Raw genomic sequence first — 17,507 nt, forward strand, 5'->3', positions numbered from 1 at the left:
CATAATTTTTCAGTGGTAATGGTATTTGATGGCACATACCAAAAAGAGATGCAAAACTTTTATCCCCAAGCAAGGCCAAAAATAATTTAAAGTCAGTTTCTCATATTCCACCTAAATTAAAATAAACTTCTTGGCCTGCCAAGGTAATGTCTCCATCAGCCAGAAAACCCACAGAGTGACAGAGATCTCTTCCACGCGGGTTGAGTTACTTCTTATGTAACTAGAGGCAGAGACAGTGTAACCAGGGAATGTAGTTTTCTGTGACTGATCACATCAATGCCTTTTATCTAATGTCTCTCTGTACCTGGGACAGGTTGTATCTGTATCTGTAAACAAGGGAGCCATCTGTTCTTTTTAAAAAAGCAACAACCTACAGAACTGTTATTTCAGATACACACAATCCCAATTAGGAGATGGGTTAAAAGCCAATATTCTAAAAATTAATTAAAAACAGTACAAAAAGGTTAGACTATGTTACTTCCTAGAGTCTGCAGAATATTCTTCTAGACAGGCAACAGGGCATATCTACAAAGGCTATGGCTTAGTTTTGTAACTATTTCAAAGAATTACCTTAGATGTTATTGGAACATAACATTGCTCTGCTTTTTCATTAAAGCAACCAGGTTTTATTTAAGAACTTGGGGAGGGGTGGGAAGATGCTGCTCATTTAAGAAACCCACTCATTTAAGTTAACACTATTCCTAAATTAGCAGCAACTGTTTTCCAGCCCCCTGTGGAAGTGGGGGGATCAAGTCTGCAGAGATGTGCTGTGTGCAAAGACCAAAGCAGTTTGTCCAAATAATTTTTCAAAGTGTGTACAGCCTTAATGTGTTTAAGTCATGGGAGCAATGACAGCCTCCACACACACGCAGGACACAGCAGCTGCAGATGACTCTTGTTTTGACCATTTTGGGACATTTCAATTGCCAACTGTTTCTTTCTTCTTTTCTTAGATGCTAGAAAAAGGACTAAAAGAAAGTGAAAGTTAAGCAGGAAGACACGAGTAATCATTTGAGAAATTACATGAAGCTAAATGTTTAGTTCATTTTACTTGGGCTTATCCAGTCAGAGAAAAGGCTATTTTTTCCTACCACTTCCAGCAGGACTCACTTCCTTCTCTAAACAGGCTCTCTGCATCCTCTCCTTTAACCTTACAGGTAAGTGAGATGGAGACATTTAGCTCTTTTCATCTCATCAATGCCAGCCAACTCAGCCTCTTCCATTCCTGAGCAGGTTCCAGAAGTACCTTAGGTGAACCAAATTAAAATTAGAAAAGTGAGTTGAAGGAAAGAGAGATGGAACAGGAATTCCTATTCTACTAAAAGTATACTTAATACTTAACTTCAGCTCAAATTTCCATATTCTTCATAATTAGCATTATTTTTAACAAGCATATCTTGTAACAACATGCATAACTTGGAAATATTTTGCTCACCAGTAATAAAAAAAGAATAGCTATCTTATCATTTGTTTCATAGATCTGCAAAGGGCTTGTTCTGAATGTGAATTCATTTGGAGCATTTTTACCTGGGAGAGTATGACATAAAATAACCTGAATAAAAAGTGGAATTTCTGCAGCCACAAAACAATTTTTATGACTGAGACACTGTTTATTTTCTGGTAAAATTAATATGGGGTTATCATAGCAAGTCTTATTGTGGTTCAGTTCTGTCAGACAGTGGATGATGACCAGGATTTGCAAATAATAGAGTGGGTATTCCCAATATTCTATTTGTGCATGGTTTGTTTTTTATTCCATATTACATGTTCACAATTGAAGTAGTCTATAAAACTAGAAAACAAAATTGATAAATAATTGACATGGCTTCTTCGGGGTGGGGTATGCGTATAAATCACTCTTAAATATGCAGTCAATGTAACAGTAATTGTAAACATACAAAGGAACTGGAAATGAACATTCCAAAGTACAACCTTGAGCTACTTTGTACAAAGTACACAGGAAACAAGTTTTTTTTAAATAAAAGATTAATATGCTAAGGGTTGAAAGCTAGCTGTTACCAATGAAAGGAGAATGAGCACATTTTCTCACAGAGGTTTCCTGAGCACAGTAGTAATTTCACTTCCAGTGCTAATAATAGTCCTTACTTCTGTGCATAAAAGCACAGATGGACAAGGTATTGCTTTGAAACTGTTGTTTGCAAGCTCTTCATGATCTTCAAAACATCTTCCTTTTGCTCAGAAATAAAGTGAGAACTAGAAGCATATTTATTAACCCTCTTCAGAACTCTCAGAAGATGCTTCAGTGGGCAAAGAACTGCCAACCTGATCAGATGGAAGACTGCAGAGATTATGAAACTAAAAGCTGGATTGTAAAGTCCAAAAAACATGCTGGAAGAAGACAGCGACAAGTTACTTCCATACTGCCACCCCAAAAAATCTACTTGAATATGCCAGGATGCATGACCAATCGGTCTTTGAATCACGGTATTTCTCAGTTTTGCAGGTTCAGACTCACTCATGCAGCACATTTATCAACCTGCTATCTTGAATCTAACCTCCCTCACTAGACAATACTGAATGATGGACTTTGATTGCAATTTGTTATCTTTAAGCAGCTTATAATCACATAAAGTTTCATATATCAATCCATGTATTCAACTGTTTTGCATTGGGTATCTTTAAAACTGTGGAACCAGTTTTGCAACTTTTTTATTTGGATAAGTGTGGGGAAGGAACTTTAGATAGGAAATGTATGTTCCTGCTTAATGTTTTTAAAACTAATTTTTAATGCTTGTGTATGTAGCTAAGTAATTGTGGACATGTGCACATATTTACTAGACTTTTTAAAGGGAATACAAAGCACCTCAAACGTTCCCATAGTTTTAATACTATATTTTGTAGTTTCTCTCCACACAACAAATCATAATTCACACATAATCTTTATTTTTTTCACAACTGCTAGACTATGCATTGGTGCATTGTCATTCATTCCATGATAGAATACTGTATAATGCACTGTGAAAAAAAAGTTACTTTAAAGCATGGAATAAACAAGATGTAAAAGAACAAATAAACAAGAAATAGAAGTGCATTGTGTTCCTTTTCTATTTATTCCAATTAATTTGGGATCATTTCTAGATGAAATCAAGGGAGGGAAACTTCAGTTTGTTTCCTTAGATGACACCAAATATAACTTACAATTTAGCCTTAACTGGATTGTGGAAGTGACACAATTCAAGATACAAAGATTATTTTGGAAATTGTCTTTATTGTTCCTTATGTAAACGGAACTAGTATTGGGAAATACTCCTTACTTACTCTCTTGGAAAAATGAGACATAATTATCATATGGTTATGAGGTCAATCACCTACATCTACAAATTGCCCAATATTGAAGAAAAAAATTGAAGTGGCATTTGTGGAATAGGTTTCCAATAGAGAATAACTGATACCTAAACATGCCCCTAAAAACATCTCCCATATTCCCATTTGATGTTACTCATCTCGTCCCCCTATTCACTTAAATCCGACGGTTGTGAATGCCTCGCCTTTGCTCCAGAGAAAAAGCGCAAAGAACGGAGCGCAAGTAAACCTGTAGCAAAGAACAAGCACAACACGCTTCTCCGGGTGGTGGTTGTTGTTTTAACTGCTCCTTCCCCGCACTGAAATAGGCTCGATTCATTTTCACTCCACGAGTTGTAACTTTCCGCTTTTTTTAAATCGCAAGAGGATGGCAACCGCCTTGCTTTTCCTCCCCCTTCCTTCTCTGGAGCGGAGCACGCCGTGTACTGTACCCAACCCCGGTGCCCTTGGCCTGATGATGCTGACTGCACTTGGCTCCAGAGCAGAGGCGCTCCCGCCCATCGCCTTGAAAGGAAGGAGACGCAGGGCTGCCCAGGACTCCCAGACAAGACCTGCCGCATCGTGCAGAGTTCAGTGCGGCAAATTCCACCTTCTTTCAGGGGAAGAAGGGGACAAGGGTGGCGACCTTTCGGGCTTTTCAGCCTCGGTCGGTTTCCACCGCGTAGCACCAGTTTCTGCCGGGGCGACTCCTTCCTTGCCCCTGTCCCCTCCCTCGCTTCGCACCCCCTCCGGTTAGCTTTCGCCCCCCCTTTGCCCCCTCCCCAAATCTACAGCACTCCACGTGCCTGTAAGGAAGAAAGGGGTTAGAAGAATGGAGCCAAGAAGAAAATGGAGTCCACCTTACAAACGTGAAGCGAGCGGGGTGGGGTGGGGATTCACACAAACGGTGGAGCGGGTGAGGGGAGTGATGGAGTTTAGGAAACGCTAATGAAAGATGGAGGAGCGGGCCAAGCCTGAGCTACTTATGAGGGGGTGGGTGAGAAGTGGACGGGCGAAACGCGAACTCGCCGAGGCCCCGCTTGTGGCGCAGGCGGAATAGAAAAAGTACCCACACCACCTCCCTTCCCCCCTCCCCCCTCAAGTCCTCTCCCCTCTCCATTCTCTACGTTTGTATCTTTGGGATACGCGTAAGCCTCCCCCCCCCCACCACCTTCGGATAACCAGAGCAACGAGGAAGGCAGCCAATGATCTTTCCGCGCCGCTTCTTCCCTCTGGACCAATCAGGGAGCGTCGCGACCGCAACCTTGCGGTTGGATCGGGCCTGCAGCCAATCAACACAGACAAAGAGACCGGGAGGGCAGGGGGGGCAGCTTTTTAGATGAGGTGATCTCGTGCACTGGCGTCCTCGTGCGGAGCGCCTATAAGTACTAGCTGGAGGCCGTCGCGCGCGCTGTAGACCTTCTGCGGGGGATTCCGGCTGGAGCGGTCGGCGTCTTTTGGGTGTGCGCGAGCCTCCGGTTACTTTCCTTTTTTGCTCTTCAATCCGTACGGTCGTCATGAAGACCAAGTTCTGTAACGGCGGCGGGGCCGATCCTTCTTCCCCTCTGGGTTTCCTGCTGGGATGCGCCCCGGGCCCGGTGTTACCCCCCGCCCTCACTCAATCGCCCCCTTCGCCCCCATCTTCTAACGCCGATGCCGAAGGGAAGGAGCTGGGGCTCCGGGGCCAGGGCCACCAACAGCAGCCGCCGCCACCGCAGCCTCTCGTTCTGCCGCCCACCCCTCCATCCCTGCCGGCGGAGGAGCAGCCCGATCCCCGCACCCGGCGCAAGGCGTATCTGTGGTGCCGGGAGTTCTTGCGGGGGGCGTGGCGGGGGCTGCGGGAGGACCAGCTGCGCATCACGCCCATCAGGTTAGCATCTCGCTAGTATCGGGGTAGGGCACGGGCCGCTAACAGTCGTTGGGGGGGGGGGCTCGGCCACTTCCCACCGAGGCGGCAGTCGCTGGGCATCCGTTTTATGACATTCCCCGCATGTTTAGAGTGCGTTGCCTTAGCCGCGGCTTTTCGGTCGGCTAGCCCAGAGAGAGAAAAAGAGAGACCTCTTAAACGTTAAAACGGTAGTGTGTGTGGGAGGGGGATTTTTTTTTTCCTTCCGTTCAGCAAAACTGAGGGAAGTGTGTGTGTGTGTAGCTGTTAGTTTGATCTACCTTGTGTCTTTTGTGCTCAAATGGCGGAAATAACCAGATGGCGTCAAAATATTCTTCGCGCCTTCTTTACGAAGGGCATTAAAGATCTCCAAAGGCCATCAATGTCCATATTCCCCTGTCTCCTCAGATAAGGAAGAATTGGGGTGAGTTTGGGGCGGTTATAGGGCCACAAAAAAAGTCATCATGGAAATGATCAATGGAAAAGAGCCAGTTTAGTTGGTGGGGGGAGACGGGGGAAGTGTGGGAGTGACCGGCTTTTGGGGATAGTTAATCGGCTGCAGAATTTGGACATCAGTTTAATAATCCATAACTATAGCTTCTTTAACAAGCTGTGGTTACATGATTTTCACACAATATTTCAAGCAATTACAAGTCACTTGTGGGTAATGTTACAACTAAAACAGCCTTGATTTAATGCTGGAGCCTGGTTACATTTTTTGCTTTTTTGTAAAAGAAACCAAAGAAAGTAATTAACAGAACCACCTGAAACATTTCTGATTTTGACCTCACGCTTACTATTATACTGTAGAGGATGGAATGTAGAAAGATTGCCCATTTAGACTTCCTGCCAGACTATATAGAATGAATAATGAACAACCCAGCTTCAAGCAGTTATTTTTTTATTCTGACTTGCAAGGAAATTTAAATTCAGTTATCACATTATAAAGTTTTCTGAAGAGTGGCTATTTGATTTAGCCTATGCCTTCTCTCTAGATTAGCTAATACCGGAGAAAAATTGTGATACTTGGAAGATAATCATAAGTGTTTTTTGAATATATTTGCAATAACTTTCTGACACATTGCAATGCTTTTTTGTCTAGTAAAATACTTCAAATATTTAAAATATATGACTGTCACTTTTAATCATGGGCATGCTAAGGCAAATGATTTTTATTATGAAACCCTGTATAGTCTGGTATGAGGAAAAACCTTTATGACTTCCGATTCTTAACAATCTGTATTAATGAGGCTATAGTACATTTTGTTTTATTGTTAAACCCTTGAAATGTCCCATAAAATTGGTTGATTACTTTTAGCAGTCATTATTAGCAACTGTTTCAAGTATGTGTAGCATAAAATGTTTTAGAGATAAATTCATAGTTTGAGATGGTATTTTAAAGTTTGGGTCATATGGGGTGATTTCTGGACTTGCATTGCTCATGTCCTTTTTAAAATAAGACTGCTTAGCATTAAGAGTCATTTCTTAACTGCAATTCCTGTAAAATGTTAGGTACCTTTCTCTGACTCATAATTCCAGCAATAACTCCCTTGCTTATATTGTTAGGAAAATAAAGATTAAGAAGTTATTGCTATTATGCATGTTTTCAGAATTATGTGAAAAGTATAGTGGTTTTTTTTTAGAATATTAAGTTATGTTTGTGCACCAGAGAGAAATGTTGAACTTTGGTCTAATTTCTCTTTTGCTAGACTGGCAACCTTGTTAATTTAGAGCAGCTTTCACCAACAGGAAAGAGTTGAGTGAAAATTTGGTGAAATTTATTCTGTTAAAACGTTTTTTTTCCTAATAAAAGCAGATAAGTTTTTTTCCAGCATAGCTGGAAGAGTTTGCTTAGCCTGTCAAATCTAGCCCTCTCATTCTAAAAAAGCAAATTAAAGCATATATGACAGACAGCTGCCCAGTCCCTACTCTGACATCTGTTTCGTTGCACCTAAATTTACATAGTTCCTACTGGAATTTAAGAGGCTTTCCTCTTTATGCACAGACAAAACAAAATCATTCTCAAAACTTTAAATGATGTACGATTTATGTAATTAGTATATTCATTCCTACAGTTGTGGATGTTGTTTGGGATAGGGAAATTAAATCACAGATTAGATTTATGAAATGGAGAGAGCGGTCCTGCTGTTAGCAGTCTTTAATACTTGATATTTGAAAAAGTACTAACTTTTAAAGAGTGAAGCAAAATGTAAAAAGATCAAATGAATGGGTGAAGTGATCACTTGATACCTTTATATACTTGAGACTAGTGATAGCACTCAGTGACATTTAAACAATAGGATTGCATGAAATCATCACTGGCAAAACCTGTATGCTGTTAAAGATACTTGTTTCATTTGGCAGATTGAAAAGTAAGCGGCTAGAACAAAACTGTAGGACAGTGATGAACCTTTTTGGCACTGAGTGCCCAAACTGGAATCCGTGCATGTGTGCGTGCCGGAGCACCAGAAAACTGAAGACCAGCTGGCCGGTGTGCGCATTCCTGTTTTTTGCGCATTTTTCAGGCTGATTTTTGGGCTGTTTTCAGGCCTGGAAAACAGCCTGTTGTTTGGCCATTTTCAGGCCATTTTCCAGACCGGTTTTGTCCTAAAACAGTCTGAAAAAGGCCCGGAAATGGCCTGAAAAACAGCCTATTTGGGGGGAAAACAGCCTATTTGGGGGCCATTTTCTGGCACTCCAGCACCCACGAACACCAGCTCACTGGCTCGCCAGAAACGAGAAGAGCAGCTGGCAATGGTGCGCATGCCCATTGAAAGGACTCTGTGTGCCACCTCTGGCACGTGTGCCATAGGTTCACCATCATGGCTGTAGGACAACTAAATTGAGTTCTAAGCTATAGAAAACTGCAGTTTATAATAGAATATCAACTTTAAATGAACTTATGGGTAAGGCTGATCAATAGAGAGGATTCTCTGAAGGGAAGATGGTATGGATTGTGTCATATGAGAAATTCTGTAGTTTTCTTTCACACAAGTATGATGGTCAAGAAAGATGATTCTAACAACTAGTTTTGGTATTTATGAAACGGCTAGCTAATTGATAGACATCTAGTGTATGTAACCTTTACTGGGTGAAAAGTGCATCACAGGGCAAAATGTTTTGAAATAAAGCACCTCAAATGAGCGAAAAATGCATCCAAAATGCATCCAAAATTAAGTGATGACTCTTGTGGCATTGAAATTTGGCCAGCTTTTAAAAATATTTTATGACATAAAACTTACCATAAAACATCTATGGCATAATACAAAATGTCATAAAACATTTCCTGTAGTTAATTTCTATTGTTGAACTGTACTATATAGTTCACCGTGGGTACTCTCAAGGCAGATACATCTCTGAATATCTCTCTGAATTTTTAAGAACTTTTCAAGTATATACTATGGGTAATTCCCACTTAACAACTGGTCAAATTAACAACTTCAGAAAGGGTGCTTTACATCTTGTAATGCACTCCCACAAATATCCCTAAGGTCATATGATTGCAGTCTGGATGTTTGGCAATCTGTTTGCACATATGACAGGTGCATTCCACAATCATGTGATCACCATATGCAAATTTTACCAACTGTCCCAGAAAGTCAATGGGGAAGCTGGTAGGGAAGCTGCAAACTGCTGCCCCCTGCTAAGATAATTCTTCCTGTCTCTGGGACTGGCTGAATGAGGTCCCTGCCAAAAGATTTCAGCTTACCTGCTGAAATCCAAGCAGGCACTGCACTGAAATCTTCCTTTCTTCTTCTTCTTTCCATCTGGGCAGGCAGAGAAAGAAGGATTTTGTCTCCCATCTCTTTGCATAATGAGTCATGCTTAACATGCTGCTACCCGGAAGTTACTTACTTTATTGTCATTGCGCCTCGTACAGTGAAATCAAACACCACCTTCAGTGCACATCATGACCATGACCATGAAAATAAACACAAATACACATCCTTCACCCTTCACACATTGAACCAGAAACCCCCGACTACCTGTACATTTTTCTCTCAAGTCAAATTTCTTCAATGCTGTCTAATTTGAGATTGTTCAAGTAAGAGTAGCAATAGTGTGTCAAATTCAACATTAAACAAATTGTTAAATTTTCTTTACATTTGAGAATTACAGGTAGGACTTTTTTGATTGGAAAAAGCCAACTGGTTTTGAGATTCCAACTAGCTGCTTTCCCTTTATTCCTTAGAAACTAAAAATGCAGCTGTTCATCCTAGCTTCTGCAGTATCTGTTGGATTTAATATTTAAATATTGTTAGAGTTGCAGAAGACTCTTATTTGTACAAAGAAAGGCTGCTCACTTCTGCTTTTCAGCAAAAAGACAACCTTTGAAATGCTACTCGTGAAAGCTGTCTTCTGTTGTGAAAGTCGGGGGGAAAAATAGTGCTACCTTGGGGGCAAACATAGATGTTATTGATAATAATCTGTGGGGCCATTAATGCTATTAGGTGTGGGATAAGTCTATTCAATGGCTTTTTTATGTGGCAAAGATTGTACTCGAAAACTAGGCAGGGCCAGAATAGAGTGGACAGAGCCAGATAGATACTAGGCTGTGTTTCCTCTATATCAGGGGTGTCAAACTCGCACTGTCATGGCATCACGTGACGTATTGGGTCTTTTTTCCCGTTCACTAAGCCGGGCGGGGATGGGGCGAGCATGTGACGCATCTGCCCATGGGTCGCGAGTTTGACACCCCTGCTGTACATGATTGTAAATTTATCAAGGTGAAATGAAAGAAAATGAATAGTGGAATTTTTCCTGTGTGTCAGATGATGCTAAATTTGAACTTTTAAAATTGTAAAATGATTGCTACAGATTATCCCTATCCCAAGCACTGCTCTTATGCAGAACTGCTTTTTCTCCAGCATGCCTATGGGAGAATCCACACATATGGGTTGAATTGCCTTTCTGCCCAGAGACTGGGTCATCAATCTTTGTCACGCTTCTTCTCATTGGACCAGGAAGTCTCCATGCCCCAGTCACAACTCAGTTTTGACCCTATAGAGATGTGGCAAAGGTTGGCTCCAACGATTAGTACGCAAATCAGCAATTCTGAAATGTGTGGATTCTCCAAAGGTTTGAACAAGTTTTTTAAAAAAATCGGAAGACAAGCAGCAATTGGAAATTTACAGCCTGCTGTTAGTGCTGTCATTGCACGGCTTATCCTGAACTACCAATTAGGGCCTAATAGCCCAGGCAAACAGGGGAGAGCTTGATCGCTATCTCCCACCTCCAGGGTGTGTGTGTGTGCTTCAACTGCAGCTGTGATTGACTCCAGTGCGCTGTTTGCGCGCCCAGGCTCACCTGGGTAACTTGGAGGTGGTTGTTTTAGCTTATAGCCCCAAACAGCTGATTTTCAGGGCCACTGGCCACCATCTTGCTTGTAGACCGCATAGTGAGTTGTGCAGGCTACCCCAAGAAACTGGTAGTGCTGCCACTGCCACAGTCCAGAAAAGGCACTCGGGGCTGAAGAGCTGCTCAAAAGGAAAGGAAAGGATTGGAGGATTGAGCACTCAGCTCTCCTCCTAGCATGATATCTGGGCTGAAGGCACAATGGCTGATTACACAGCAGCCAGCATTGAGCCCAAACTTGCTAAACGGTCCAAGCAGAGCCCCAAGAAGGTCACACCTGCAAATAGAGAGGCAGCAGACAAGATAAAGGCTCAGAAGCAAGCAGAACAGGAGAGGTATTCTTCCTGCCAACAGCCAGAGCCTGGTTGTTCCCGCCCTCAGCAGCCATTAGTGCATGGTCACCAGAGGGAGATAGAGAGCAGGAATATATTCCATCTGCAGAGGAAATACAAACTGAAAGATTTCTCTTTGATTGCATGATTCCTAGCCCTGCTAGTTCCATTCACCCGCCTACTACATTTAGGCGTGGTGATAGATAGCACTTTGGTGAGATTTTCTTGTCCCAGGAGCTCCAGGACAGCATCAAGTCCCTGGTCAGTTAGATTACAGCGGAGCAAGTGGCTCCTTTGGTGATGCTTTGCCAGCTCCTTGGGGAAATGATTTCATGACAGACCCCTCCAATGGTTTCTCCTGCCATTCCAGAGGGCAGGCACCAGCATCGCCAATGTCAGGGTTCACCTAAAGTCGGACGTCCTCAGGTCCCTCAGGTGGTAGGTTTCCCCAGCGATCAGCAAAGGGTCCCTATTTAAGGAACCCAACCACATGACAGTTACTTTGGATAAGGATGGGGAGCCCATCTTCAGTCCCAACTAATGCAGGGACAGTGGTCCCCAGCGGATCTACAACACAATGTAAACTGGTTATGTAAACTCTGAGCCATTTACTTAGTGCTCAAGCACTTCCAAAGCACAGTCTCTGGCCATCACGTATTGATCCTAAGAGACAACGTGGTGGCCAAAGCACATGTCAATCGCCAGGGAGGAACACATTCCAGATCCCTCATGACCGAAGCAGAACAACTGGGAATCATGGCAGAAGCTCACATATTGTTCATCAGGGCAGAGCACATATCAGGGACATCAAACGCAGGCAGATTACCTGAGCTGAACCAGGCTGGACAACTCCTGAGTGGCGTCTCCATCCAGATCTCTTCCAGGAAATGCCTCAGAAATTCGGGAGGCTGGTACTTGACCTGTTTGCCACTCTGACAAATGACCAACTTTCCCAATTCTTCTCCAGATTCCTGATGCCGGGAGCATAAGGGGTCAATGCCCTTCGCAGCTGCTGGCTCAAGGGTCTACTTTACGCCTTCCCTCCTCTTCCCCTCATCCTGGGGGTAATACAGAAAGCGCTACTAGAACAGGCAGAAATTCCTCTCATCGCTCCCCATTGGCCCAGATGGTTATAGTATGCGGACCGAGTGAGTTTGTCAGGGTCCTGTCCTTGGAGGATTCCTCAGGACAGGATCTCTCTCAGCCAGGGTGTCTTGGAACACCCACAGCCTCAGTGGCTCCAATTGGCCACCTGGCACTTGAGAGGAGGATCCTGGGGAAGGATAACTTTTCAAGGAAGGTGATCAGGACAATACAAGCTTCCAGGGGACCTTCCACGAACAGAATGTACAATGCTACCTGGAAAGCATTCTATCATTGGTGTACCAAAAAGGGCACGGATTCCACATGGCTTCTATCTTGCATATCCTGGACTTTTTTGCAGGATGAACTCGACAAAGGTTTCTCTCCCAGTACAGTACGCAGATAGATAGCCGCCCTGTCCACAGTGCTGCATATGGCAAGCAGGAGTCCCTAGCCCACCATCCAGTAGTCCGCACCTTCATCAAGGGAGCTGTCAATCTTAATCCATCAACAATTCACAGGTACCCTTCCTGGAACCTGTCTACAGTCCTACAAGCCCTCACTATGGCACCGTTCGAGCCTAATCTATAAGTCTGCACTCCCTAACAAAGTTACCTTCTTAGTGGCCAGGTGCATATCGGAATTGGCAGCTCGTTCTGTCAGATTTCTGCACCTTCCACACAAACAGGGTAGTTCTGTGTCTAGATCCCTCCTTCATCCCTAAGATCAACTCCCGCTTCCATACAGCTCAGGAGATCATCTTACCCAACTTCTGCCCCAATCCACCACATGATACGGAGCACAAATGGCACAAACTAGATGTAAGGAGGGCACTCTGCAGATATATCAAAAGAATATCGACATATCGCAAAACTGAAGCCCTGTTTGTCTCATTTCAGCCATCTTTAAAGGGTACCAAAGTCTCATCATCAACCATAGGCCGTTGGATCAGGGCTTGTATAGCCAAGACCTATGAGACTCAGACTCTTCCTGTACCCAGATGAGTAACTACCCATTCAACTAGAAGTGCAGCTACCACAGCTGCCTGGGTGACGCAAGCCTCACTTTATATCTGCAGGGTGGTGAAATGGTCCTCCCTGTCTGCTTTTGTAAGGCACTACAAACTGGATACATACGCCTCAGCAGAGGCGGCCTTCGGCAGAAGAGTGCTACAATGAGTACATACAGGCAGGGGTTCATAGAACCAGACTTCTTCCTGCCCATAGGGACTGCCAGCTTTGGTATGTCCCATACGTGTGGATTCTCCCATAGGCATGCCGGAGAATAGGCATTGGCTTACCTGAACGCAGTTTCTCAGCATGCCCTGAGAGAATCCGCTCCCACCCTGTTAACCATCTGGTCCGGTGTCCAGGTGGGAGGCAGGGCCAATGCCACAGAGCAGCTCATCAAATGGCTGTGCCTTCATTGTGACTGGGGCATGGGGACTTCCTGGCCTGACAGGAAGAGGCATGGCAAAGATTGATGACTCAATCTCTGGACAGAAAGGCAGATTCAACCCATATGTATAGATTCTCCCAAGGCATGCTGAGAAACTGTTCAGGTAAGCCAATGCCTATTTTCTGGACAGTCCTAGATTTTAGTTGCTTGCCATCTTGATTCCCATAACATTTCTGAGCCAGATGTTGATCCAGAAATCTATACTATGGCACTGCAATGGCTCTAGTCCAGGGCTATCAAATGTGCTGGCCATGCTCCCATCCAGTTTAGTGAAGGGGAAAATAGTCCCGATATGTCACGTGAAGCTGCTGTAACGATGTGAGTTTGACATCCCTGCTCTAGAGGGAAATGGGGGAGAATGGATCAAAAAACAAGGATTGGGGATGACTTATGATTGGTTACTTAGCGACATTCAGAGATATGACAGACTTCTCTGGGGGTATTTACTACCTGGATTTGATGTTTCAATTACCGCTTTCTCTCTACCCCCACCCCCACCCGGGTGCTTGGCAGCTGGCCTGCATTTATGGCTGTTTGCAGGATCTTGGTGTTACATAACTGCATTTCATGCTGGTCTTGCTGAAAACTATCATTTATCTCTTGTTTTCAGCAAAACTGGCCCATAGTGAATCATTAGCTTATAGATAAACAAAGATAAATTGTGAACCTGCTGAGTTCTTTAATGTAAAATCTATTTTTAATAGTCCATAGAACAGAATACATTATTGTGCTAATGCCATTATGCTGCTATTAATGTCTTTCTATCATGTAAGTTTGAATAACAGGACCAGAGTAAATACATAATTAAATGTATATGTTCATATAAAAGTCATTTTATTAAAATATATAATTATGAGATCAAATCATGTGCAATTATAATCAAATATAAATATTCTTTAAATTTATTTACTAAATGAGGCCAATGATTTTATTTAACATTCTAAAAAGATGCCACAAGTATAATTGCAAAATGGTTGTTTTGGTTATGATTAAGTATAAATGTCTGTCATGGAGATAAACTTAATAACCAAATGGGAATTCTCACCTTTTGTGTATCTGCACTGATCTGTCCATACGTAACAAAAGAAAATGGGAAGAGACAAATTGAATACAAGCAAGAAAAACGATTTGGGGTTCAAAATAGAGGCCACGAATTGGACTTGATTTTTTCTGCTCCAAAAGTCTTCATGCAGAAAGTTAAATGAATCTAGGATTTCAATCCAAAGCATGAATCCATTTTTCACACTTACATTCAGAATCAATCATACAGTCCAAATTTTATTTGAATACTGACATCTCCTGTGCTAAATAAAAAAATGATTTCTTTTTGTAGAGGAGGCCTCAGCAACATGCTTTTCCAGTGCTCTTTGCCTGACACTGTAGAGACTGTTGCAGATGAACCACGCACTGTTCTTCTTCGTTTATATGGTGCAATTCTGCAAATGGTGAGTATTGTTAGAACAATGGGGGAAATGATTTCATATTGTATATATGAGTAATATGCATTTCAGCTGTTCCACCTATGTTGGTTTGTTTATTGCATAAAAATATGGTTTTTAATGTAAATCTCAAGTGTGTTTGAAATACAAAATATCTATTAGCTTTTGTCAACAATCCATGTAGAACTCTTGTCTTAAGCACTTATTATTATTGGCTCGTCATTATGCAGACCTGAATTGAGAAACAACATTGGTTATTTTGTTCACTCCCTGGCTCTGAACTGAATCATTAGCCTTGAGTAATAGTGACTTACATATTGTTTTCCAAAACGACTCTTGCAGGAAATCCATACTAAGCCTTTATTGTTGCTTAAGCAACATCGCATGTGATACAAGTTTCTCCTTTCCCATGTTTCTACTTGCAGGTGTTAATATTAATTCCTTTTAACGTTATAGCGATCATATAGTGATATGGATTAGTCTAGAAATAATACAAGGAAGCAGATTCTGTATGAGGCACAGGAGATGGCCTCCACATTCTCCTCATCGAAAGAATTGGCCTTTGGAATAATAAGGATTCTTTTTCTTTACCGTTCATTGATTTGCTTGTCAGCCACTAAGTATGCTTTCAGGCATTGGGCAAATAATAATAAAAATACAATTATATTTCTCATGCTAAGAATTTAATGCCCGCTAAAAGTAATTTTTAAAAAGTCTTAAGGTACAATCAAACATGTAAATAGCTTGAATATATAAATGTTAATTAATATATTAAGAGATTAAATTTTGATTTAAAGACTTAATAAATATCAGATAATTTTTAAAAAATGCCTGGCACTGAAAAGATAACAGGATTGGTGCTAGTCCCTGCCCCCCCTCCCTCATGGAAATGCTGTTTGTCGTTTCTACTTTACGTCAGGTGATTAAGGCATCTGGAAAAGATTATGAAGGTACCATCAAGTAAATATGGCAGCAGGTGTTACACCAGGCACTTGGAGCATATATTTTTTGCACTTTTAACTAGAAGTAGAAATGAACTGAAGCTAGTACAATTATTTATCAGTAACACATTTCCACTTAGTAACCGAACAGCTAGAATGTTGAATTGGCTACAGTTTCCAGGTAGTTTTCATAGGTTATCCTCTCTAGTGTAATTGGTTTTAGACCAGCATTGGGACGACCAGATTCAAATCCACCCCCACTTATGAAAACTCACTGGGCAATTTTGAGACAGTTGTTCTCTGTAATTCCCATATATCTCACAGGCTTGCTTTTGGGGAAGAATTGAAGAGGGGAGATCTATTTATATCACTTTGATCTTGTAGAGAAAAGATAAAATATAAGTTTAATAAAGTATGTACAGTTTATGCAGTACAGGTAGTCCTCGAATTATGACCACAATTGAGCCCAAAGCTTCTGTTGTCAAGCAAGGCTATTAAGTGAGTTTTGCCTCATTTTGCCACAATTTTGCCATAGTTATTAAGCAAATGATTGCAGTTGTTAAGTTAATCATGCAGTCATTAAGCGAATCCGGCTATTCCCATTGATTTTGCTTGTCAAAAGCTGACTGGGAAGGTTACAAAAATTGATCACATGTCCCCGGGAGAGTGCAGCTGTCATACCATAAATATATGCCAGTTGCCAAGATCCCAAATTTGGATCACATAACACTGGAGATAAGGCATTGGTCATAAGTGTGAAACAGGGCCATAGGTCACTTTTTCAATGCTGTTTGATGGTTACTAAACAGTCATAAGATAAGGACTACCTGTAGTTGATCCCAACAGTTATCAGAATATGAATAGCAGTGACTTAATTATCTATACCAAGTTTAGATTCTGATTGTTACAGTCTTCATAGGAATTCAGTTCATTGAGGCTCCCTAGAATCTGGACTACCCTGAGATTGCTAAAATCTTATGTTCTTAAGGCTCCCTTATTGAACCCATGAAATTCCATCTTATGTAGATACTGCACCAACAATTGGTGCGAGTCCTGCTGCTTTTTTGTTGTAAACATTACAGAATTTACATAAGAAAGATGTTCTGGTTATTTATTTAATGTAAATCCCAAAGCAGCCAAGGAATTTCTTCCCAAGTAGTGCTTTTAAGTAAGATGCCTAGAATTGATCCAGTGGGAAAAAGAGAGGCAGAAATGTCACAAATAAATATTTCCTGCTCATTGAAGTATTTATTACCAGTTTTAACATTTCTAATACTATGAAATTAGGTTTGAAATTGGCCTGAAGCCATTGCTTGTTATTTTTGTGTAGAAATTGTTGCAATCATAAATTTCCAGTTGTTTAACTAACAGAAAAATCTATAAGGTTAACATTATTCATAATTGAGTATTACTGTTATTTACTTTCTAAACATATGTATTTTCATAGACTAGAATGGTTCAGTAAGACAATAATACCGCCTAAAGTATCTAGGTCTTTGGATAGGTTTACAGATTAGATAATCAGACATAGCGTGAAATAATAGTTCTTGTAATATATCATCCCGAGACTGAAAAGATGTGTTCCATCACAACATTGTTCAGTAGTGACAGAAGATATAGACATTTTGTTTAAAACTTGATAAATTAATGTAATATAACTTTCCTTCCATTAAGAATCCTTAGTGCAAACTTTTGATGTGGTGCTCATGTT

At 41.6% G+C, this 17,507-nt stretch overlaps 1 protein-coding gene across 7 annotated transcripts in view; it reads left to right on the plus strand.

Annotated features, from left to right (window-relative positions):
• The first annotated feature begins 4,665 nt into the window (after positions 1-4,665).
• CHKA (choline kinase alpha) overlaps positions 4,666-17,507 on the plus strand; it is a 34,897-nt gene continuing 22,055 nt past the window's right edge. For 2 of the 7 annotated variants that reach the window (XM_026706663.2, XM_087919843.1), the window contains exons 1-2: positions 4,666-5,173; positions 14,750-14,861. In XM_026706663.2, coding sequence (XP_026562448.1) covers positions 4,821-5,173; positions 14,750-14,861 — 465 coding nt within the window. In that variant the 5' untranslated portion in view covers positions 4,666-4,820. Of the gene's footprint in view, positions 5,174-5,224; positions 5,613-14,749; positions 14,862-17,507 lie in introns of those variants that run through there. The other 5 variants (XM_087919856.1, XM_087919869.1, XM_087919848.1 and 2 more) reach the window with 3 other exon arrangements.

The sequence above is a fragment of the Pseudonaja textilis genome, chromosome 1 (genome assembly GCF_049901715.1).
Source record: "Pseudonaja textilis isolate UNSWEBS1 chromosome 1, rPseTex1.2, whole genome shotgun sequence".
Taxonomy (NCBI): domain Eukaryota; kingdom Metazoa; phylum Chordata; class Lepidosauria; order Squamata; family Elapidae; genus Pseudonaja; species Pseudonaja textilis.